At 42.5% G+C, this 25,012-nt stretch overlaps 3 protein-coding genes across 4 annotated transcripts; 1 reads left to right on the top strand and 2 right to left on the bottom strand.

The window, feature by feature from the left end:
• The first annotated feature begins 1,431 nt into the window (after window positions 1–1,431).
• LOC120056160 (purine nucleoside phosphorylase-like) lies at window positions 1,432–7,837 on the top strand. The gene is made up of 6 exons (XM_039004370.1): window positions 1,432–1,652; window positions 3,113–3,282; window positions 3,374–3,477; window positions 4,990–5,165; window positions 5,385–5,575; window positions 5,811–7,837. Exons 1-6 carry the CDS (start codon window positions 1,630–1,632, stop codon window positions 6,026–6,028), a joined length of 882 nt encoding a protein of 293 aa, XP_038860298.1. The 5' UTR covers window positions 1,432–1,629; the 3' UTR covers window positions 6,029–7,837.
• Window positions 7,838–10,237: 2,400 nt separating this feature from the next.
• LOC120056159 (zinc finger protein 260-like) lies at window positions 10,238–13,812 on the bottom strand. 2 transcript variants are annotated; one of them, XR_005477763.1, is made up of 4 exons: window positions 13,486–13,812; window positions 12,400–12,488; window positions 12,042–12,162; window positions 10,238–11,662 (listed from the first exon to the last, which is right to left on the bottom strand). XR_005477763.1 is itself a non-coding variant. In XM_039004369.1 (4 exons), exons 1-4 carry the CDS (start codon window positions 13,697–13,699, stop codon window positions 10,470–10,472), a joined length of 1,587 nt encoding a protein of 528 aa, XP_038860297.1. In that variant the 5' UTR covers window positions 13,700–13,812; the 3' UTR covers window positions 10,238–10,469. The 2 variants fall into 2 exon arrangements, 1 of the variants encoding a protein (XP_038860297.1); XM_039004369.1 differs by having other exon boundaries at window positions 12,072–12,162.
• Window positions 13,813–20,853: 7,041 nt separating this feature from the next.
• LOC120056158 (zinc finger protein 236-like) lies at window positions 20,854–24,907 on the bottom strand. The gene is made up of 3 exons (XM_039004368.1): window positions 24,353–24,907; window positions 23,383–24,159; window positions 20,854–23,003 (listed from the first exon to the last, which is right to left on the bottom strand). The coding sequence occupies exons 1-3, from the start codon at window positions 24,681–24,683 to the stop codon at window positions 22,060–22,062; spliced, it is 2,052 nt and encodes a 683-aa protein (XP_038860296.1). The 5' UTR covers window positions 24,684–24,907; the 3' UTR covers window positions 20,854–22,059.
• Window positions 24,908–25,012: the final 105 nt, after the last annotated feature.

Raw genomic sequence — 25,012 nt, 5'->3', positions numbered from 1 at the left:
ATGGCAAGAACAGCTCAAATAAGCAAAGAGAAATGACAGTCCATCATTACTTTAAGACATGAAGGTCAGTCAATACATAAAATTTCAAGAACTTTGAAAGTTTCTTCAAGTGCAGTCGCAAAAACCATCAAGTGCTGTGATGAAACTAGCTCTCATGAGGACCACCACAGGAATGGAAGACCCAGAGTTACCAATGCTGCAGAGGACAAGTTCATTCGAGTTACAAGCCTCAGAAATCGCAGCCCAAATAAATACTTCATAGAGTTCAAGTAACAGACACATCTCAACATCAACTGTTCAGAGGAGACTGTGTGAATCAGGCCTTCATGGTCGAAATGCTGCAAAGAAACCACTACTAAAGGACACCAATAAGAAGAAGAGACTTTCTTGGGCCAAGAAACACAAGCAACGGACATTAGACCGGTGGAAATGTGTCCTTTGGTCTGGAGTCCAAATTGGAGATTTTTGGTTCCAGCTGCCATGTCTTTGTGAGGCGTGGTGTAGGTGACTGGATGATCTCCGCATGTGTATTTCCCACCGTAAAGCATGGAGGAGGAGGTGTGATGGTGTGGGGGTGCTTTGCTGGTGACACTGTCTGTGATTTATTTAGACTTCAAGGCACACTTAACCAGCATGGCTACCATAGCATTCTGCAGCGATAAGCCATCCCATCTGGTTTGGGTTAATGTGGGACTATCATTTATTTTTCAACAGGACAATGACCCAACACACCTCCAGGCTGTATAAGGGCTATTTTACCAAGAAGGAGAGTGATGGAGTGCTGCATCAGATGACCTGGCCTCCACAATCCCCCAACCTCAACCAAATTGAGACGGTTTGGGATGTGTCGGAACGCAGAGTGAAGTAAAAGCAGCCAACAAGTGCTCAGCATATGTGGGAACTCCTTCAAGACTGTTGGAAAAGCATTCCAGGTGAAGCTGGTAGAGAATGCCAAGAGTGTGCAAAGCTGTCATCAAGGCAAAGGGTGGCTATTTGAAGAATCTCAAATATAAAATATATTTTGATATGTTCAACACTTTTTTGGTTACTACATGATTCCATATGTGTTATTTCATAGTTTTGATGTCTTCACTATTATACTACAATGTAGAAAATAGTAAAAATAAATTAAAACCCTTGAATGAGTAGGTGTTCTTAAACTTTTGCCTGGTAGTTTATATATCTAATTTTAACTCAGGTTCCGAGTTTGCGAGTTGTATTGAACACGGCATAAGCTTCGAGTTTCCCACTTGTAAAGTGATTGAACCAATAGGCAGCTCGAGTTTCCGAGTTGTCTTGAAATCACCAAGAGAACAGCAATTGCGGCATCATCATCCGAACAACGCCCGCGTGACAGTCCAATAGGAGCACGAGCTGTCACCGTACGTCACACCGGGATGTGGCTCGTGTAGGGGGGAAGGAGGTTTATATACCCTCAAAGTAAACTCCCGAAACTTTTAGAAGCGTCAGTACTGAGTTGAGTTGGCTATTATTTGAATAGGCCTATTTATCTCTTTACAAACGTTTCACACATTTAGTCTCATTGAGGCTATCCAAACTTGTCAGGTCAGTCAGTCGGTCCATAATTTATTTGAAAAGTAATTTTTGTCAACTTGCAGGAGCAACATCATGTATCCAGAATCTACAGTGGGGTACGTGTTTTCCTACAATGTCCACTGTTCATTACAGCTGCGGATTCAGATATCAGAAGCATCAGTAATAGTAATTGTGAACCTTATATGGTGCTGTACGGAATTGTTTCATGTTATGAGTGAGTGTGGACTAATATAGATGAATGTGCGTACTTAACGGAAAGCCGTGGTCTTTTGCGCTTCTGTAGCCTGCTATACTTTATTATTATTTTTGGTCCAGTCCTAGGTTAATTTGTCAACAGTTTTTCTTGGAAGAGCAGTTTTACCTGGTGACAGGCGCTAAACTAATGGTTAAAAGAACATCTGTCTAGAGTGGTATGTGAAGGGTTTTACTGTGTCTTCAATTCTAAAGGCTACAATTATATCCTGCCAGAAGGCTAATGCATAATTGGATTAGGCTCCATTGCAGACTTTTACTGGGCAGCGGAAATTCCTCAACATGGAAAATGTGGCCGTAACTTTGCGCGCTTGGTTCGTCACGTAGCCCAGCCCCGTGAAAAGAATCTGTTAGTAGACCTACACATGCCATGGGGTGTGTTAACATTGTGGATGCTGGTAGTACCCTTTTACTGTTAAACCAGAATCAGATGAAGATTATTTACAATAGGCGAGAGCGTACGTGTGTGGGAAGTCCTTGGTAAATGTTCTCAGTGGTAATCTTGTTGTAATGTTATATTACATAACAAAAGGCTGCTTCGGACACAGCTGTGTTTCCCAATTCCCTTCTCGCTCCACCGCTTTAACTCACACTCAGGTTGTGACCCAAATGGCACCCTATTCCCTTTATAATGCACTACTTTTGACCAGGGCTCATAGGACTCCGGTCAAAAGTAGTCCACTATGTAAGGCATAGGGTGCCATTTGTGCTATGAACACAGATGGTCATGCCCATCTCGCTGTTTTCTTACTATGAGGCTGTTTTCCCACACCTCTCTCCCTCTGTCAATTACATTTCTATTTTCATTTCAATTTAAGGGGATTTATTGCCATGGGAAACATATGTTAACATTGCCAAAGCAAGTGAAAAAATAAATAAATAAATACAAAGTTCCAAAATAATAAACATTTCAAATGTCATATTATGTCTATATACACCATGTTAATGATCTCTCTGTCTCTGTCTCTCTGTCTCTCTGTCTCTGTCTCTCTCTCTCTCTGTCTCTCTCTCGCTCTCTCTCTCTCTCTCTCTCTCTCTCTCTCTCTCTCTCTCTCTCTCTCTCTCTCTCTCTCTCTCTCTCTCTCTCTCTGTCTCTGTCTCTCTCTCTCTCTCTCTCTCTCTCTCTCTCTGTCTCTCTCTCTCTCTCTCTGTCTCTCTCTCTCTCTCTCTCTCTCTCTCTCTCTCTGTCTCTCTCTCTCTCTCTCTGTCTCTCTCTCTCTCTCTCTCTCTCTCTCTCTCTCTCTCTCTCTGTCTCTGTCTCTCTCTCTCTCTCTCTCTGTCTCTGTCTCTCTCTGTCTCTCAGGTGCAGCTTTGAGGAGTGCAGCGCTACAGCTGAATGGCTCCTGTCCCGGACAGAGATGCGCCCCCTGGTGGGGATAGTTTGTGGCTCAGGCTTGGGAGGCTTGGCAGAAATGCTAAAAGATCAGATTGCATTTAAATACAGCGACATTCCTAACTTTCCCCAGAGCACAGGTGTGTAGTTTTGTATGCGTGTTATGCATGTATACTTATCTCTAATACACAGTGTGTGTGTACTGATCTAACTGGTTTTTGTGTGTTCCAGTGCATGGTCACGCTGGCAGGTTGGTGTTTGGCATGCTGAAAGGGAAAGCATGTGTTTGTATGCAGGGAAGATTCCATCTCTATGAGGGATACCCCATCCATAAGGTTTGTTGATGTTTATATATATATATATATATATAGAGAGAGAGAGAGACCTACCTACCTACCAATACACTGTAGTTACTTACCAAGATGACATTGAAGTGTCCTGAGTGGCCTAGTTACAGTTTTGACTTAAATCGGCTTGCAAATGTTGTACAATCCAGGTGTGCAAAGCACTTAGAGATTTACCCAGAAAGACTCACTGCTGTAATCAAATCACATTTTATTTGTTACATGCACCGAATACAACAGGTGTAGACCTTACAGTAAAATGCTTACTTACAAGTCCTTAACCAACATAGCAGTTTTAATAAAAAAGTTTTAAAGAATTTACTAAAATAAACTGAAGTAAAAAATAAATAAGAAAAATAAATAAAATAAGGAAAAAAATGAAAAATAACAATTAAGGAGCAACAATAAACAGTAGTGAGGCTATATGCAGGGGGTACTGGTACAGAGTCAATGTGCGTCTGTATAGGTTAGTCGAGGTAATTGAGGTAATATGTACATGTACGTAGAGGTAAAGTGACTATGCATAGATATTAAACAGAGAGTAGTAGCAGTGTAAAAATGGGGGGTGGGGTCAATGAAATTGTCCAGGTAGCCATTTGATTAGCTGTTCAGCAGTCTTCTGGCTTGGAGGTAGAAGCTGTTAAGAAGCCTTTCGGACATAGACTTGGCGCTCCGGTACCGCTTGAAGCTCTCAACCTGCTCCACTACAGTCCCGTCGATGAGAAAGGGAGCGTACTCTGTCCTCCTTTTTCTGTAGTCCATAATCATCTCCTTTGTCTTGATCATGTTGAGGGAGAGGTTGTTGTTCTGGCACCACACTGCCAGGTCTCTGACCTCCTCCCTATAGGCTGTCTGATCGTTGTCGGTGATCAGGCCTAACACTGTTGTGTCGTCTGCAAACTTAATGAAGGTGTTGGAGTCGTGCCTGGCCACTGCCAAACTATTCACTGCCAAAGGTGTGAATACTTATGTAAATAAAATATTTCATTTGACAAATTTGCAAAAAAAAATCTAAAATATGTCTTCACTTTGTCATTATGGGTTTATTGTGTGTAGATGGGTGAGACTTTTTCTTCCCCACCCATTTTAATTCAGGCTGTATCACAACAAAATGTTGAATAAGTCAAGGTGTCTGAATACTTTCTGAAGGCACTGTATGTATCACTGCCTGTTTTTTGAGTGTTTTTGTGTGTTATTTAAGCCCTAGTATTGGATTCCTGTCATTCTTTTTGAGCACCTCTCTTACTTTCTTTTGTTTGCTGAAGTGCAGAGGCCTACCTGAACTCTTGTCTTCGCATCGTATTTCACAGTATAGCTGGCTGTGAAATACAATGCGAAGACAAGAGTTCAGGTAGGCCTTTGCACTTCAGCAAACAAAAGAAAGTAAGAGAGGTGGTCTTTGATGATTAGCTGATGCCACGGGGTCAGCTAATCTTCATGTGTAAAAAAATAATTTAAAAAAACGTAATAAACAATTACAATTTAAATTACCAAATATTGCAGGTCACAATGCCCATGCGGATTTTCAAGCTGCTGGGTGTGGAGACTGTCATCCTGACCAATGCAGCTGGAGGTCTCAATCAGGACTACAAGGTTGGGGACATCATGATCATCAAAGACCACATCAACATGCCTGGGTTCGCTGGGAACAACCCACTGGCAGGACCCAATGATGAGAGGTGTGTGGTTATGTATATAGGGAACGGTTAGGGATGTACAATAGAGTGATTACGGAATGCAAATTACAAAGGGTGCCGACGCCCAAAAAATACCTGTTTTACTTGAATTAAGCAAATGTAATTACTAGGCAATGTTTTTGGGGCATGCATCCTTTTTCCACGACTGGTTTATCAGGGACTGAAAACGGGTTTGGTTAAGTTACCACCTTCTCCTCCTAGGTTCGGGGTTCGGTTCCCCTCCATGTCTGATGCGTACGACAGGGAACTTCTGCAGCTGGCACAAGGTGTGGGGGCGGAGCTTGGCTTTGGTGACTTCCTGAGAGAGGGAGTTTACTGCGTCCTGGGCGGGCCCTCATTCGAAACCATCGCTGAGTGTCGTATGATGAACAGACTGGGGGCTGACGCTGTGGGTGAGTCCTGGAGCAGCTATCACAACACCTCAGCACTACTACAATCATCTTCTACTCTAGCAACAATTTAAACTTCTAAACTTCTTCCACTGCCATAACAATACTTTTGCAAGCACTCCGTTGTTCTTGTAGTTTGCTCTTGCAGCATTTCATGCAGAATTATGAAGAATGCAACTTTTGAATTACATTGTCAGTTAGTGCATTGCTTTTGTTCTCCCCTTTCTTGTTATTCTAGGCATGAGTACGGTGCACGAGGTGATTGTAGCGCGTCACTGTGGGATGCGTGTGTTCGCCCTGTCCCTGATCACCAACCAGGCTGTGATGGACTACGACAGCCAGGAGAAGGCCAACCACAAGGAGGTCCTGGAGACAGGCCAGCTGAGGGCAACGCAGCTAGAGAGACTGGTGTCCAACATGGTGACCTACATAGAGCACAACAATAACGACGCCTGATAACTCTGACTGACCCTGGTTACACCGTGTGTGTGTGTCTGTGTGTGTGTGGGGGGTGGGGGCGTCTGGCCAAGCCAAGCTGTTCTTTTTCTGTACTTTAACATTCTTCAAGGTAGCTGTTTGTTGACAACGTGAATCATTGTTTAATGTTTGTTATGAAAAAATGACAATTCGGAGTAAAGTACTATTATTTATGAGCCCTGCACTAAACGTTTATAAATATAGAGCTGTATTGAGGTGAATTGACCCGGACGGACATTAAATTAACTTTATATTTATTTTTGTTCAGTTCAGAAATACTTGCACGTTGTACCTTCCCTAACAAGTGTGACTAATATGTAGATTTTAAAATTAGATGATATAGGTGAAGTAAATTACCAAAACGTAAGGGTGTTCCCATAATATAGTGGGCTCTAAAGTGCGACCAATTTGGTCGCATATGCAACAAAATATTTAGCTGTGCGACTGCAGTTTTAATTTTGGAGCACAGAAAGAAAGGAAAAGGGATAGCTTCTTCAGGAGATCAGTGATTCTAGTAAAGATGGTTTAGTATGAAGATGCCTAGAAACTGCTTCTCCAATAGAAATCCCAGATCACGCATGTAGTTATGCGATGTCCTGGCAAAGTTAGTTGGCTAAACTCATGTGCAGAAACACGTCATTGGGTCGAACTGTCGTGTCGCACTGAACTGCGCATTTGCATTCCGGCAAAATCAATGGCACTCCTTCGATATAAATGAAAACGTGTCAGTTTGTCACTTTAACAAGGTTATGACATGTTCAGCTACTTAAAACATTGGCTCGAATCTAGATTGAAAATCGAGAAAATGAACAACTAAGATATAATTTTCCACTTCTCATTGATTTCCCAAACCCCAGTCTGGTTTGTTGAGTCGGCTTTGCGAAGCGTTCATGGAAGTATCATAATGTTGTGCCTCTCTGAGTTTAGAAACTCTGATCATAGCAATGAGTGAATGACGGTTGTGACTAGAGTGACTTTACGTAGCAGGTTAAGAGAGCATTTGAGCTAACCCTAGCCATTTTATACCCTTAACCTAAGTATCGTAATCAACCACGTTAGTTATCCTAACTTGCTGCATAAGTTCTACTAACCTGCTATGAAAAAGTCACTTCCGGTAATGGCCGTACTCCTTTCTAGTCAAAACCATGAATGTCAGATCTCTTGCATGTAGTCATCACAAACTTGACGCTCTTAAAGAGACACTGTACCATTTTCAATGTAATGCATCTCAATAAGAAAATAGTGCTTTTACATCATGTAGAAACCTTATATTCCCCACATGACCGGTATTTGTATCAACATTTTAGCTTTTTATAATAAACCAATGTATTTACAGCATAACATATTCGTTTCTAGGGCACAACATGTGCTTCAGAAGTAAATAGAATTAATATAGGCTATATGCTCTTAAAAAAAAAAATGGTGCTTCTAACGTTTTAAAGTTGGGAGCACCAGTGCTACCAATGACATGTTTGAATTTAGAGCAGTGACTGTAATGTGCTGTAAAGTAGAAGTGTGTTGGTATACTAACAATTATGTTCTCTGTATATTTTTAATACTTATTTATAGAAGCACTTTTTTATCGTGTAATGTATGCTTTTTCGTCAACGTCTTAAAAGGGGTTAAACTAGATTATTTTACCTTCCAAACGGCGGGTAGTTTTAGCTTTGCCTTATAAGAATGCTCATGAATGTGTATATCAATGGGGATTGAAAGGTGAATATAGGGTATTTTGTTGGTGCTACACTCAAGTCTTACTGTCACAATAAACAGAGTCAACTTGATAGACTGTGGTGTTCAAGTGTCACTTGTTTTCTATGTCTCTGTAGAATTACTGTGTTGTCTCACCACAACCGTCAATCCAGGAAGCTCTGTACCACTTTCTCACCCAACATATTTTAATGCCATGTAGCACCTCCAGCCAGCAATTTCCATGACGTCAGTGCAATGTTTTCTTATATATACCCATACAAGGTCATGAGTAGGTTCTACGTTTTACAAGCTGTCCTCCCCATCCCTTTAAGAGCAGGGGTATGTCCCAAATGGCACCCTATTCCCTATATAGTACACTGCTTTTAACATGTTCACTATATAGGGAATCGGGTGCCATTTGGGATGTGTCCCAGATCCTCCTATCATAATTAACTATTTTTGTTTTATGCCTAATGTGTAAAGTATGACTGCGCTTGAGAATTGTGTTGTCAATATCTAAATCAAGTTCAACCAAACCTGGTTGCTTTTTAAAACTAGCATCACCTTAATTGTAGAACAACACAAAGGTCGCATTTCCCTGCTCAGACATTGCATGCATCAACCAATGGTTGCGTGCCACATCAGACAGTGCAGTCAGCCACCAGATTGTTATAACACGATGTAGTTATCTGATACGTAAAATACCTGTTGTAAGATCTGGCATGAGTCAACAACGTCAGAGCAGGGGAACACAGCCTCAATCTGGGGGGTGATGGCCAGAATAGAGGTATTAACTGTATGACACTTTTAGATCAATTACTGACCCCAATAAGGAAACATCCATTTCCTATTTCTTATCAATGCAAGTGACAAACGTTTCTGCAACCTTCCCAAATAGTCAGAATCAACTATAGGATTTGGTCCTTTCCCAGGCTTGGAGCTGCTGGTCTTTTCCCAGGCTTGGAGCTGCTGGTCTTTTCCCAGGCTTGGAGCTGCTGGTCTTTTATCAGGTTTCGAGCTGCTGGTCTTTTACCAGGTTTCGAGCTGCTGGTCCTTTACCAGGCTTCGAGCTGTTCCTTGGCAAAACTAGAAGCTGTAGTTGAAGCACTCCGGTGTAAAGTTTCCCCTAGGTACAGCTCAAAGATCAGCTTCCCCTTCCCCAATCCTAACCTTAACCATTGGTGGGGAAAATGCTAAACTGGATCAGCGTCCAGAAGCATCTTCACTTTACTCCGGTGGGAACAGTAATCAGGAAGTGACGTCAGTGTTTGTAAATGGGGAGGAATGCTCAGGCCATTGTTTGCTCTGTAAAGGGCATTTATACTGTATCTGCTGTGTACTAAAGGTTCCGCCCCAGAGATGTGAAACTATGCACACACACATAGCCACATCAACATTGACCCATGTCGTAGCCTGGGTACCAGTCTGTTTGGCTAACATTCCACTCCTTATACTCCATGGCATATGACAAGGAGTGGAACATTAGCTAAACAGACTGGTACCCAGGCTAGTCATGAAGTTAACTGTTGCAAAGTTACTCTGCTATGCTTAAAACAGCAGCTTCAGATCATACTGTAACTTTTCAAATGTATACTGAACAAAAAATAAAAGCTGTTGCCAGAGAATTTAATGTTAATTTCTCTATCACAAGCCACCTCTAACGTCATTTTAGAGAATTTGGCAGTACATCCAACTTGGCCTCCCAACCACAGACAACGTGTAACCACGTCAGCCCAGGACCTCCGCATCCTGCTTCTTCACTTGCGGGATCGTCTGAGGAGTATTTCTGTCTATAATAAAGCCAGTTTCTGGGGAAAAACTCATTCTGATTGGCTGGGCCTAGCTCCCCAGTGGGTGGTCCTGGCTCCCAAGTGGGTGGGCCTATGTCTTCCCAGGCCCACCCATGGCTGCGCCCCTGCCAAGTGATGTGAAATCCATAGATTAGAGCCCCAATGAATTTATTTCAATTGACTGATTTCCTTCTATGAACTGTAACTCAGTACAATCTTTGAAATTGTTGCATGTTGCGTTTATATTTTTGTTCAGTATATATCTGCAAAGCCCTTACTTATTGGAAAAGCATCATAGCACCACTATTTCTGTAATAGGACAACTCTGTGGAGAGGTTTTCTATATTCTCTTTGACCCCGCTCTGCTGAAATGAGTGGTTTGCCATTACAGTAAAGGAGAACTTCAAATGGGGGTTAGTTCCTGTAGCAAAACTGCACTAGGGTGACTATTAGTTTGCTCTGTTCTGAAAGTTGAGTACCACTGCCCTCTGGTGTGTAGAGATTTACACAATTTACAATCCAATACAGCAGTCAAGACTCTACAAAGGTTTCCCTGATTATGAATTGGTTCCACAGCATACTGTGTGCATCTATGGGCCGTAGTCGAAAGTAGAGCACTATATAGAGAAGACGGTGCTATTTGGGACACACCCACTGTTATATGACATGAATAGGTAATGACAAAACATTTAGCCAGAATACTTGATTATGGAGCGTACCGATTTTCATACAGTTTATTAAAAGGCCTGATGCAAAACTATTCACTGTGTATTTTATTTCATGAAATGTTTCTGTAGTGTTGAAATTAGCATAAAACATCAAAGTTCAAATTTTTATTGAACTATTTTAATTTTTAAAGTAAAACAAATAAACTCAGCTTTGAGGACCATATTTACGGACTTCCTGGATAGAGGTTTAATAATAATAATAAGACCCACTCAGCTATACCCAGCATGAATAATCCTGTGCCTTTTCAGATGGTGCAGAAGAGTGAAAGTCTTGCCACACTGAGAGCAACCATACGGTCTCTCTCCACTGTGGACACTCTGGTGTGTCTTGAGACTGCTCTGCTGGGTAAACCTCTTCCCACACGTGGCACAGCTATAGGGTCTTTCTCCCGTGTGAATGCGGTGGTGTATAGTCAGGTGCGAGGAGCAGTGAAAACTCTTCCCGCAGACGGTGCACCGAAACGGCCTCTCTCCCGTGTGACTTCGCTGATGTATCTTGAGATAGGACAGGCGACTAAAACTCTTGCCGCACTGCGAGCAACTGAAAACCTTCTCTGTTATGGCTGTACCCCAGTGATTCTTTGAATTATAATGAGGCATAGTGAAGCTTCTGAGGCCACCTGGTGTAAAAGTGTTATTGTTCAATCGAATCCCTAAATGGGAGGCAGTTGGTCTGCCAGTGTCACCCAGTCCAAAGCTTCGCTCTGCTGTGTGTCCAGTGTCTTGAGGCCTGGACGGTGGGATGGGATTATCCCTCTGGGAGAACACCTGATCTCTCTGCCTGGTCTGCTGCTGTGAATGGTTGATCTGCGGTCGGCACTGAAAAGAACTAGACACAGACTGAGATGCACTTACTTTCTCTTTCTGAAAGACTTTGTTGTACATTGATCCATTGCACGGTCTCTGTAAAGGTGAGCTGGCTGATTTACTAGGGCCTTCCACTGGGCTAGAGAGGGGCTGTGGCTGGGGCTGAGCCACGGAGCGATCTGGAAAACTCTCTGAATACTGCTCGGCTACATAAGAGAAATCAGGAAAGTCAGTCTCTATGACTATGTCATCGTTCCCTTGAACTATAGACGACCACAGTTGACTGTCTCTTTCATCCATTACAAACTCAGAGCTCAAGGGGTTCTGCTGCTTTACTGTGCTCCTCTGACATCCAGCCTGACTGAATCCAGAATGTTCTTCCTCCTTCTCAGTCTTTATTACAAACTCTAGAACACTGGTCTCCTCCTCGCCACAGTGCCCAGACTGAGACTGGCACAGCTCACTAAGCTTCTCTTGACCTTCTGCCAGCTGCTCCTCCAGGAGGATTAGTGGGTCCTGATTCTCTTCTTCTTCCAAGTCCTGATGATTCCCAATGGGAAGCTTCTGAATGGCATTATTGCCGTATGTGGTGTTTCCTAGATATAAGGTGCAAAGACAATCGTTATAATTGCAAAGCAAAAGAAAGGATATATTTGTAGTTACTTACAGTATGTCAAGAATTGCATGTCCTTCTTATATGTCCCAAAAAATATATAATTGGAAAGCAAATGTTATCAAATGAAGGTTCAACACCATGGCCAGTAGAACACTGTTTGGAAACAAAGTAGCCCAAACCCACCCTATCCCCTACATAGTGCACTCCATTTAACCCAAGCTTTATGGGCCCCTGTTCAAAAGTAGTGCACTATATAGGGAATAGGGTACCATTTGGGACAGAGCCAGTGTTTTGAACAGAAGTAGGCCTGTCCAATGAACCCAATGAATGCAGTTGCCCTGCCCGAAGAATGCAGTTACCATGTCCAATGGCCCAATGAATTCAGTTACCATGTCCATTTGGTTCTCTGTGTTGCTCCCGTCTCCATGATCCATCATCCTGTCTCTCTACCTTAATGAAAGGGGTTTCTATCTCTGCAAACTAGAAGTACGAAACTTTTAAACAGTATGCATTGTCAATTTGTCAGGTTTCAAGTCTGTAAGATTTAATTGGGTTATGGTTTTTCTAGAGACGTTGTATCCCTTTCGGCTCCTAGTTGTCAAAGGGCCTCAACAGACATGCACCGTCAAGGCCCTTCGGTCTACTCGGAGCCGAAAGGAATACGATACTACCAATCTCTGATTCAACTACACAAGAATCAGTCTATGGAGCACAGACCTTGACTTCTCCCAAAGCTGACCCAAACACATCCTCATCTCCTCGTTGACTGGGTCTCCAGTCTGAAGCACAGCTGTCCATGTATTTCTCTGAAACAGCAAATTATTACAGACATAAAGGACACTCCCAGGACTCTCCAGTAGTATTTTTTTGACAGGTAGGCAACCATAAGATTCCGACCTTATTTATGGTTGCTGTAAGTACATCTTCCCAGTATGGTCCAGAGCCGGCGCGAGATATGGTTCAGAAAACGTTGTGTGTGTGTGTGTGTGTGTGTAACCTTTAATTAATTAGGCAAGTCAGTTAAGAACAAATTGTTGCGCCGCCCTATGGGACTCCCAATCACGGCCGGTTGTGATACAGCCTGGATTTGAACCAGGGTGTCTGTAGTGACGCCTCAAGCACTAAGATGCAGTGCCTTAGACCGCTGCACCACTCGGGAGCCCCGAGTTTTCTAACCAACGTTCCTCAATCCAGGGATAGAAGATGGCGCTGTACTACTATAATTGTCCAAAATTATACACTGAGAAGACTGAAATACTGATCGCTTTTACTTAAACTGCCCTTTTTGTCCTCATGCTAGACTAAAGCAACCCATTGGATTCCACAACACTTCAGGTAGCTACTCACCTCAACGCTAGGCGTCGTATTTTCACGGAATCCATGGGCTGCTATAGCCTAGGTAGACTAACATTGGGACGACAAAGGCAGTTTAATAAAGAAATAGCAGTATTTCAATATTTTCGATGTAACATTTTGATAATGGGAAAATTAGGATTACAGCGTCATCTTCCATCCCTGGATTGAGGTACGTTTTCTGAGCCATATCTAGCGTCTGCTCTGTGGTGTCCTGAGCTAGCTGGTAGGTAACGTTAGCCTGACAACTACATTTCAAAACAACAATCGGCCCAATAACATCTATATTTCTCTATCTAATGTTTTCCTTGAATAAACACCACCACATAAATACTTAGCTAGGTATTAGAATAGCAAATAACAATATAGGCCTAGTCTGTACGACTGAGCGCTTTGGAGCTAACGTTAACTAGCTAACATAACAGTAACGTTAACTGGTACAGTACTCACCAGTTTGTCGTGGAATCCGCGCAATCTTCAGTTCATTATCCATCAGGAGCAGTTTTCTCCGCAGAATTTCATTTTCATTATGCTTCCGAGATATTTCGAAATGTAATACAGCACAGTTGTCATCGATAAGTTTGGCGATTTCTGACACAGCTGATTTGGCTAAAACCTCCATGATCGAGGTTAGTTGTGTCTGAAGGGCGATACAGTTAGACATTTTGAGTGTCGTTTAAAAACGAGTTAATGTAAATGTTATTCTAAAAGCTAGCTAGCTACATCAGCCAATTTAAATGTCTGCAAAATAAACCTAGCTAACGTTAGCTATCTACTTCCGAGTCTAAATCTTCTTCTATCATATAATGGCGGTCAGCAAACAAATGTTAAAGGTGCATGCCGCCATCTACTGTGCTGGAGTGTATGGACAATCATGGTTTACAACATTAGTTCTACATTTCTAAATCCTCCAACCTAACTCAGCACTTCTGAGAGAGAGAAAAAAAGCCTATTAACTTCTAATAGACCATGCCCCAAATCCCTTCCAAACCCCCCAACCCTGTCCAACCTCAATGACCTTACACTTAAATCTTTCCCTCTCTTCAACATACTTGCAACAATATAACACATGCTCCATCGTTTCATCGACCATACTCTCCAGACACAAACCAGTCACATGCTTGCCAACAAGATGTAAAGACGAGTTCAATGTATAATGTCCTAGACACGTCAAGCAAATACCACCTCTTCCTTCCTAATCTGACCTTTGAATCTTGGTCCACCAACCTTTCTTTGGAGGGAATATAAATGCCGGACCCTGGGCTCAGGGTCCCATCTTTTCTGCCACACAAAAAGTCTCTGACCTTCCACACCCAAATGGGCTGGGACCCAGCAGAATCTCACTACTTCACCCAGTATCTTAATTCTCCATAATAACATGAATTCCTCCAATAGTAGGTCACTCCTATTAGATTTGCCAGATGATAAACTATTCAATATAGACAGAGAATCTGAGCATATTATATATCATTCTGACAGGTTGAACGTCCTCCACTCACTGAAGGGCAATTACTATCGCCAACTGTTCAACTGAGTATACTGACAGTTGGTCTGTTAGTATTCTACATATCTGCACATTAAATTCAAGAACATAAATGCCTGCTCCTGTGCGCCTACTATCTGGGTCCTTGGATCCATCTGTGAAAAGCAGTAAAAAGGCATAACAACTTCTACCAATGTAATTGTCAACCAGTTTCCTTAAAATCACTGACTTCTGACCAATATTTTATTCTCTACCAAGGTTAGATAAACAGGATCTGGGATTAACCACAGAGGAACATGCCCTATCAGCACAGAAGGGCCAACCTCCAACTCCCTCAAACCACTCTCATGAGCAAGCTTTCCATCTGTCCAACCAAACCCACTGCCTTGTCTACTAGTATATTCCCATCAGTCATCTAGAACAGTAGCAGTGAGATGCGCAACCTCACAGCCTTTCAGCCTAACCCAATAAGCTAATGACAGTTTTTTACTCTGTATATCCAAAGGCATCTCACCTGCCTCCACTAGTAATGCACATACAGATGTTGATTTAAATGCACCAATACATATCCTTAAAGCTATATACTGGATTCTGTCCAGCCTCTGAAGCCAAGTCTTCGCCGCTGTTCCATAAACTATACACCCGTAATCAATGTGGTCCCGATCAGAGCTCTATAAATATCCATCAACAATGGTCTGTCATCACCCCATTCATAACCAGAGACCGAGCGCATAAGATTCACCACCTTCTTACACTTGGTTTCAACATTTATGACATGATCTTTCCATGTATATCTCTCATTGAAGCATAGACCCAAATATTTGTACTTAGAAACCCTCCCCATAGGCTGTCCATACAGAAACAACTGTATATTATCAGCAACTTTCTTCTTTGAGAAGAACATACAGCAAGACTTTGTCTCTGACAATTTTAAACCCCAGTAAATCTTGTTGAATAGATTTGGTCACGAGAGACATTCCTTCCCCTCTTCCATATAGCTCCATCATCAGCATATAGGGAAGCCCCAATACCCCTATCTACATTCGAAAACAAATCATTAATCATAATATTGAACAAAATAGGACTGACAGCACTGCCTTGAGGAATACCATTGTCAACTACATAGGCATCAGATAAAATGGATCCTATTTTAACTTAAAATGTGATTAAATAAGAAGGATAAAACACAGATATATAATCTCCCACCAATACCAAGTCTTTCCATCTGAATCAGTAGGCCTTCTCTCCACATGGTGTCTTTTCAATATATAAAAAAAGACAGTAGCATGGCCAGAGTATTTTCAACTTGCTCACCTTTACTAATGCATCCAAAGTAGATCGACCTTTACGGAATCTACTTTGACATTGACTCAATAAACCTCTATGTTCCAGGAAATATGACAATCTGATGACAATCATATTTTCCATCAATTTACACAAGTTAGAGGTCAATGCTATTGGTCTAACTATCAGCACATGAAGGGTCCTTACCAGGCTTTACAAAAGATAATATTACTGCATGTTTACAACCAGAAGGTATAAACCCCTCACTACAAATCTTATTAAATTATCCTAGGGGAACGGACATGACCTCATCAGGTACAGTAGATGCTTAAACATTACTTAGCACAACTGATCATGACCTAGGGCTGTATATCCACAGCCTATTAAGGCTGAAAATCAAATCAAATGTTATTTGTCACATGCGCCGAATACAGCAGGTGTAGATCTCACAGTGAAATCCTTACTTACAAGCCCTTAACCAACAATGCAGTTTTAAGAAAGATCCCTAAAAAAATAAGAAATGAAAGTAACATATAATTAAAGAGCAGCAGTAAAATAACAATAGCTAGGCTATATACAGGGGGTACCGGTAAAGAGTCAATGTGCGGGGGCACCGGTTAGTCGAGGTAATATGTACATGTAGGTGGAGTTATTAAAGTGACTTTGCATAGATAATAAACAGAGTAAGAGCAGCGTAAAAGAGGGGGGGGGTAATGCAAATAGTCTGGGTAGCCTTTTGATTAGATGTTCAGGAGTCTTATGGCTTGTGGGTAGACGCTGTTAGAAGCCTCTTGGACCTAAACTTGGAGCTCCGATACCACTTGCCATGCGGTAGAATTTTTAGGGCCTTCCACCACCTGGTATAGATGTCCTGGATGGCAGGAAGCTTGGTCCCAGTGATGTACTGGGCCGTACGCACTACCCTCTGTAGTGCCTTGCGGTCAGAGGCCAAGCAGTTGCCATACCAGGCGGTGATGCAACCAGTCAGGATGCTCTCGATGGTGCAGCTGTATAACACATCTCATGTATGGTAAAATCTGCCTTCAAAGAAGAGTCAACAGTGTTTCTTTTCTTATGCACACTAACATGAGCATTTAAAATGTCACACCTGCATTGCTTATTTATACTGAACAAAAATATAAACGCAACATGTATAGTGTTGGCCCCATGTTTTATGAGCTGAAATAAAGGACCCCCAAAATTTTCCATGTGCACAAAAACTTCTCAAATTTTGCACACAAATTTGTTGATATTCTTGTTAGTGAGCATTTCTCCTTTGCCAAGATAATCCATCCACCTGACAGGTGTGGCTTATCAAGAAGCTGATTAAACAACATGATCATTACACAGGTGCACCTTGTGCTGGGGACGATAAAAGGTCACTAAAATGTGCAGTTTTTTCACACAACACAATGCTATAGATGTCTCAAGTTGGGGGAGCATGCAATTGGCAGCGATTACAGCCTTGAGTCTTCTTGGGTATGATGCTACAAGCTTGGCACACTTGTATTTGGGGAGTTTCTCCCATTCTTCTCTGCAGATCCTCTCAAGCTCTGTCAGGCTCTGTCAAGATGGATGGCTATTTTCAGGTCTCTGCAGAGGTTCGATCCGGTTCAAGTCCAGGCCACTCAAGGACATTTTACATTTTACATTTTAGTCATTTAGCAGACGCTCTTATCCAGAGCAACTTACAGTAGAGTGCATACATTTTATTACATTTTTACATACTGAGACAAGGATATCCCTACCGGCCAAACCCTCCCTAACCCGGACGACGCTATGCCAATTGTGCGTCGCCCCACGGACCTCCCGGTTGCGGCCGGCTGCGACAGAGCCTGGGCGCGAACCCAGAGACTCTGGTGGCGCAGCTAGCACTGCGATGCAGTGCCCTAGACCACTGCGCCACCCGGGAGATACACAATTGGAGAAAGGATGGAGGACATTCAGATACTTGTCCTGAAGCCACTCCTGATTTGTCTTGGCTGTGATGCTTAGGGTCCTTGTCCTGTTGGAAGGTGAACCTTCGCCCCAGTCTGAGGTCCTGAGCAGATTTTCATCAAGGATCCCTTTGTACTTTGTTTCATTCATCTTTGCCTCGATCCTGACTAGTCTCCCAGTCCCTGCCGCTGAAAAACATCCCCACAGCATGATGCTGCCACCACCATACTTCACCGTAGGGATGTTGCCAGGTTTCCTCCAGACATGACGCTTGGCATTCAGGCCAAAGTTTTCAATCTTGTTTCATCAGACCAGAAAATTTTATTTCTCATGGTCTGAGAGTCCTTTATGTGCATTTTGGCAATCGCCAAGCGGGCGGTCATGTTCCTTTTACTGAGGAGTGGCTTCCGTCTGGCCACTCTACCACAAAGTCCTGATTGGTGGAGTGCTGCAGAGATGGTTGTCCTTCTGGAAAGTTCTCCCATCTCCACAGAGGAACTCTAGAGCTCTGTCAGAGTGACCATCGAGTTCTTGGTCACCTCCTTGACCATGGCCCTTCTCTCCCGATTGCTCAGTTTAGCCAGGCAGCCAGCTCCAGGAAGAGTCTTGGTGGTTCCAAACTTCTTCCATTTGGAGGCCACTGTGTTCTTCGGTAACTTCAATGCTGCAGAAATGTTTTGGTACCCTTCCCCAGATCTGTACCTCGACATAACCCTGTCTCGGAGCTATACAGACAATTCCTTCGACCTCATGGTTGGTTTTTGCTTTGACATGCACTGTCAACTGTGGGGCCTTATATAGACAGGTGTGTGCCCTTCTAAATCATGTCCAATCAATTGAATTTACCACAGGTGGATGTTACACACGCCTCTATGAAGAGGGAACGCAACACCCTGCTACAACTCAACTCCCCGTGAAGTGAAAGAGGTATGGGACTGTAGGTGTGAGAAAGGACGACAAAAGGCTGAATTGACCATTTACTAGGATTTATTTCCTTTACACGGTAATATGGGGAAAAGGGGCTGGACGGAACCAAAGCAAAGAAAGTAAATGTCAAAGCTCCCCCTCTCCTATCTAACCTGCCTACCCACCTAACTTAGCACCACCTGGTGCACTAACCAAAATACAGGGGGTGGTCCACCCAGGTCTTACCTAGTGTGCCTAGACAGTGAATATACTACGGGTATATGTATGCCCGCAGGCCTCTTGCCTAAACACTCCCTAGGTGCCTTCCCCTTCCCCCCTGGGAACAAATGAAACAGAATATCAAACAATACTCAAACAAACTAAGAAACAAAGGACATCAAATAAGCTCTATCTGAGCAACAATCTCACACAGAACATACCAACTGATCCCAGCAACAACTAACACAGTACATACCAACGACCAACATGCTATAACCCTCAGCCATCAACCTCTCTCAGCAATGATCTATATCACATTCAATCTCTCCAGCAATGATCTCAGCCTGCAATGATCTAAGACTGCCTATGATCTCTCTCTTCTGAACAACAGAACACTGGCTTTTATAGCTTCAGAAGGCAATGGTAATTAGAGACAGCTGTATCTTGACGAGGGGGCGGGGTCAGCTCTCCAATCATCAATTGGGGCCGACCAATCAGCTGCTTGGGGAGAATTTCAGGAAGCCATCTCCTGAAACACGCACACTCAAATACAAACTACAACACAGAAACTGGGGAACGTAACAGTGGACTCCAATCAAGTTGTAGAAACATCTCAAGGATGATCAATGGAAACAGGATGCACCTGAGCTTGAGTCTCATAGCAAAGGGTCTGAATACTTAAGTAAGGTATTTCTGTTTTTTTTAATTTTGAATACATTTGCAAAAAATTCTAAAAACCTGTTTTTGCTTTGTCATTATGGGGTATTGTGTTAAGATTGATGAGGGTCAAAAAACAATTTCATCAATTTTAGAACAAGGCTGTAACGTAACAAAATGTGGAAAAAGTCAAGGGGTCTGAATACTTTCTGAATGCACTGTAACTCTCTAGAGCCCTATTCTCCAGATATTTCATCAAACATCGCTACAGATAGTTGACGACAAGGGTTATAAAAATGTTGCTACTCGATATTACTACCTGCACTGTAGATTCCACCATCACACATTCATATTCAGATGGGACAGGTATATTACCATATATATGACCTTCCTGTCCAATAAGATCCGACTGAACAACAACCAGGAATAATAAAATCAAGATGTGGTCTAAACCACGTTTCTTGAACACATATCACATCAGGTTTGATCTCTAAATCAATTCCAGACTTCTTAAAGTCCTGACCGTTAGCAATAAGGCTTCTGGCATTCCACTGAAGGATGACAAAAACCATGACTTTATCATTATACTGAGACATTCAATCATTATAATTATTAAAAGTCAACATGTCAACAATCATGGCGACAGTAATATCTGTTACTCCTAAAAACTCTGTTGCTGCTCCCACAATAACCTTCAACTTGGCAGTTCTTCTTTCCTCAAGTACAGTCATGTTGATAACCTTTCCAATGAAGGCTATAAAGTCAATCTGATTAACTATCAAGGTAACTTTTGACACGGCACATTTGTGAGAGCAAGCTTTCAGAACAGGCCTCGTAATGGTGTCAGGACCAACATAACTCCTACAATAGGTCCACTTATTCCAGGACTGACCCTGTCATCTCTATCATTCTGCCGAATAGTTCCACCAATCTGCATTGAAGCCTCTGCCTAAGAGACATTATGTATGATTTTATATCTTTGGGCCTCTCTAGCCACATTCTGCACCTGGCATCCACCAAATGCTGCACTGTGCCCCCCACCTCCCCAAACACACACAACAGTTAACCTTGACATTGTTCCCACATTCACCATAATCCTGTTCCCCTCATATCTTTTCATTCCTTTGCACAGAGCTGCTACATGTCCCATTCTTTGTCATTTAAAACACCTTAGCGGAGGTGGGCAAAACCTTCTCAAACATGAGTCTAATTTGTTACCGTAAGTACAACAAAAGTGAACACCAAATTTGCAAGGGCAGAAATAGGAATCCTCTTATAAAACATTTTATTTTACTGTCACTGAATAAAACAATTAACACACAAAATTGAGACGTTCACAATTTTACATTTATTTCAAAAATCCACAAGCAAAAAACCCCAAAAAACAAATCAAAGCAAACATTTATTTGGTTGATTTTCCTGGGTTAGGATAGCTGGAGTAAAAAAACTAAATCATTTGAACTACTCTACTCATTGAGTAGTAAGCAACCTAGCCCAATAATGAACTAAAGGAGCCTAACGTTACTCCTTATTGTCCAAGGACCTGAAATGTTCTGTTTAGAGGCGAATTGGGTCTGGAAGCCAAAACAGCCAAAAACACCATCTAAACGTGAATCTATTCTCAATTCCAGCAGTTGGTTCTAGATACATAAATCCCTCTACTTTAATGTTACATCAAAAAAATAATTTCACAAATAGAAACGTACTGTATTAACACAGTTGCAGAAGACAGTATTTTTCTGTGTTTGTGGTGGCATCCATTTACACACAGGTGTTAGGAGATGGCTAAATCAGCCTTGTGGAAACACTAACCCTAAACCATACCACAAGCGACGCGTGGTAATGTTCAGACCGAATGTCTGGGCTCTTAAAACTCCCCCAAAAAGAAGATGCTTACGTCCAATGACTTATGTGTAATGTAATGCAACAGAGTCATGGTCAAGGGTTATAGACGCAACCCTACCATCAAGGTCTTCACACACACAAAAATGGATATGTAGCCTACATGTTAAATTGGATCAATGATCCATAAGGTTGATGCAGGAAAGTTTTTCTTAAAAACCCTTTTACATTATTGGAGAGATACCTGATGAGATTATTGGAGAGATACCTGATGAGATTATTGGAGAGATACCTGATGACATAAAACTACTCAACTGTTCCTTTTTACATAACACCAACATTTGAATATCGCTATTGTAAATGAGAATTGATTCTCAATTAAAAAAGGTAAAAAATATATATAATTAAAAAGTAAAAACGACCATATCAAACAAACAAGACATCTTATCAACACAATTTAGTTGGACTTCTAAACTGTTGCAACACCATCAACGTGTTAACAATAGCAGCCAAATGTCCCATACTTATTAACTGGTGTTGATTGAGTTTTGATGAGGCGGAAACAAATTTCAGCAAGGTGTGTCACTGTGTCCCGACAGTGTGCCCCAAATGGCAATTCATACCCTAAAAAGTAGTGCACTAAATAAGGAATAGGGTGCCATTCGGAACACACCCTAAGACTCTTTGGCCCTTGATTAACCTGTATGAAGTCTCTGATGAGCTTTCAGGCTGCTCTTCTGAGTGAAAGTCTTACCACATATCTCACAGCTGTAGGGCTTCTCACCAGTATGAGTGTGCAGGTGTCTTTCAAAATGACTATGGCGATCAAAACTCTTTCCACAAAAGGAGCATATGAAACATCTATTTCTTGTGTCGTCTGTAGTGGCACTGCTGCCCTCTGTACTGTCAAAACTGTCTATGCCAAGGGCAAATAAAATCCCCTCTTGACTGTAGTTTGGTTCTGTGATGTAAGCGCTCATTGCCGTTTCCTCCTCTACAGGTAGTTGTGGCGGTGGTACCCGGTTCTGAAACCTGGGTAGTATTGTCCCATCACCATCCTCCCTGTTCCTTGCATGTAGAACCATCCCTGCATACTGCTCTTGCTCAATCACATCCAACTTGTCTTTCTCTTCCTGAAAAGACACGTCTCCCAGTTCCACCTCTCTAGAAGCTGACGTATAGAACCCATGGTGGTGGTGCAGTCCATCAAAAGGACTGTGATGGTATTTGACACTGGGTGAAACAGGATGGGAGTTCTGCTGCTTTGTCACATCGGAGGAGCAACCTGGATGTAGTGATCCAGACTCAGTATCACTGTGCCTCTCTGTGAAAGATCTACACAGCTGACTCTCCCTCTCATCCATGACATACTCTGGGTCGTCCTGGTAACCTGGTCGCTCTGTGCTTTGTTGGTGTGGAGGTCCTGACTGACTGAGTATCTGGGATTCAAACTGCTTCTCTTTCTCTGCTTCCCCCACCAACCCCTGCCCCCTGCCCTCCTCACTGTACCCTGAGCTAGGCTGTGCTTCAGCAGGTGAGGGCTGATCCCTCGGTTCCTCTGGGTTCTCCGAGGGTCTAGGATAAACGTCAGGCTTCTTATCATCAAGCGGCGGTTGTCCCGTTAGCATGTCAGCATCGTCTGCTTGACAGGAAAAGAGTATCAAGTATTTTAGCATAGATTTTAACAACATGGCAATTCAAACAATGTAAATCATCCAACATGAACTGTTTAACGTCATCTTAAACCCGACAGAGAACAGGAAAACACTTCGTATCCATCCCAAAATGGCACCCTATTCTGTATGTAGTGTACTACTATTGATCAGAGCCCTTTGTGTCCTGGTCAATAGTAGTACACTATAAAGGGAATAGGGTTCCATTAAGGATGCACCTTATTTAATTATATAACAGGTATACTGTCTGTTAATTACAGAATGATTGACTGATTTATGCACTTAAGAGTTAACCTTTTCACGTATTAAAAGTATGAAAACATCAATATTATTCTCATCTCTTACCTCTGTGAGTTTTCAGATGCCCTTTGAGGCTACTCTTCTGGTTGAAACACCTTCCACATATGTCACAACTATACGGTTTCTCACCCGTATGAATTCGCTGGTGCCTTTCTAGATGACCAACACGCTCAAAAACTTTCCCACAGAATGAGCAGATGAAGCACTTCTTGTCCTTGGTGACTCCTTGGAAGGTTTTCACTTTCCTTTCCGGAAAACTGGAGAAGATGGGAGGATGGTTCAGAGAAGCCGCATCCATGACCTGTGAGTTTGGCTGTACTGTACCGTCACTTGCTATCAAGAGTGTGTCTGAAGATCCATAATGTTTCTGCCTGAGCTGTAAAATCATATCCTCGCTGACATCTACATATGGTTTCCCTGGAGATGAAGCACTGCTGCATGACGCCTCCACCATTCCTGGGACAGGAAGTACAGGAGAGTGATCAGTGAGACACTGGGAGTTCTGACCTGAACTGCTGAAATATTCTGAATTGCTCGTCTCCATATCGTTGTCTGCTTGCGGACCGGACATCCACGGCTGGCTGTCTCTCTCGTACATTGACAATTCCTCATCCAGTTGCTGTTCTGCTCTCCCTGCAGTCTGTTCTTCTGCTTTAGGATCTAGTGTCTGGAATGCATCCTTCTCCTCCCCTGGCTCAGACTTCATAGGCATCTGAGGAGCAGTTTGGAACACTTCGTCCTTTCCGTTCAACTGCTCTTCCTCAGACTGACGTCTATCCAGGGGAGGCTTCTCTTCGTTGTTAGCTAGTCCATCCATCGATACTGTGTGGAAAGATTACATTTGATTAATAAAACAATGAGGCATAGAATTGTTTATGTCCTATTAATAACCAATATATTGGATGTCGTTATGTAGTGAGTGTGTCCCAAACAGTACCCTATTCCCTATATGATGCACTACCCTATGGGCCCTAGTCAGAAGTAATGCACTATATAAGTGATTCTAGTCTCTTACCTCTGTGAGTCTTCAGATGCCCTTTGAGGCTACCCTTCTGGTTGAAACACCTTCCACATATGTCACAGCTGTACGGTTTCTCACCCGTATGAATTCGTAGATGCCTTTCAAGATGACCGTAACGTTCAAAACTCTTTCCACACAGTGTGCAAATGAAGTGTTTCTTAACCTGGCAAAATATTTTGTTGCTCGCTCTCCTTGCCGTATTATAATTTGGGTCAGAACCCAATACACTTTGAGGGTCTGGATTTGACTTTACTGTGCCGTCGCTTGTTCTCCTGAGCGCGTCTGACTGCCGATAACGTTGTTGCTGTCTGAGCTGTAAAATCATATCCTCTCTGACGTCTGACTCTAAATATGGTTTCCCTGGAAAGAAAACACTGCTGCATGATGCTTCCTTGTCTTTTATCCCTGTAGTCCGCTCTTCCTGTTGACCCTCTCCTCCTGGCTCAGTCTTCACCAGAATCTCATCCGCAGGTCCATCTTTTTCATTCAAATCTTCCTTAGGCTGCAGTTTTTCAAGCGAGGTCTTCCCCACACAAGTGGTACCACCTTTACGAGGCCCTGTGGAAATGAATAAGTACTGTATGTCAGTCATCAAAATCATTTATTGGTTGTTTTAATAGTAATCTAAATGGATGTGTCCCTGTGGGCAGTTGT

The sequence above is a fragment of the Salvelinus namaycush genome, chromosome 11 (genome assembly GCF_016432855.1).
Source record: "Salvelinus namaycush isolate Seneca chromosome 11, SaNama_1.0, whole genome shotgun sequence".
Lineage (NCBI taxonomy): Eukaryota > Metazoa > Chordata > Actinopteri > Salmoniformes > Salmonidae > Salvelinus > Salvelinus namaycush.
This window is presented reverse-complemented; position numbering and strand designations above follow the sequence as displayed.

Coding starts and splice junctions, on each gene's coding strand:
- LOC120056160 (XM_039004370.1), top strand. CDS start 1,630: ATGTATCCAGAATCTACAGTGGG. Junction 3,283..3,373: donor TAACTTTCCCCAGAGCACAG/GTGTGTAGTTTT, acceptor TGTGTGTTCCAG/TGCATGGTCACGCTGGCAGG. Junction 3,478..4,989: donor AGGGATACCCCATCCATAAG/GTTTGTTGATGT, acceptor CAAATATTGCAG/GTCACAATGCCCATGCGGAT.
- LOC120056159 (XM_039004369.1), bottom strand. CDS start 13,699: ATGTCTAACTGTATCGCCCTTCAGACACAACTAACCTCGATCATGGAG. Junction 12,489..13,485: donor GCGGATTCCACGACAAACTG/GTGAGTACTGTA, acceptor TTGCTGTTTCAG/AGAAATACATGGACAGCTGT. Junction 11,663..12,071: donor CAGAGAACCAAATGGACATG/GTAACTGAATTC, acceptor CCTTATATCTAG/GAAACACCACATACGGCAAT.
- LOC120056158 (XM_039004368.1), bottom strand. CDS start 24,683: ATGATTTTACAGCTCAGACAGCAACAACGTTATCGGCAGTCAGACGCG. Junction 24,160..24,352: donor GCATCTGAAGACTCACAGAG/GTAAGAGACTAG, acceptor CTTTCCACACAG/TATCGATGGATGGACTAGCT. Junction 23,004..23,382: donor GCATCTGAAAACTCACAGAG/GTAAGAGATGAG, acceptor CCTGTCAAGCAG/ACGATGCTGACATGCTAACG.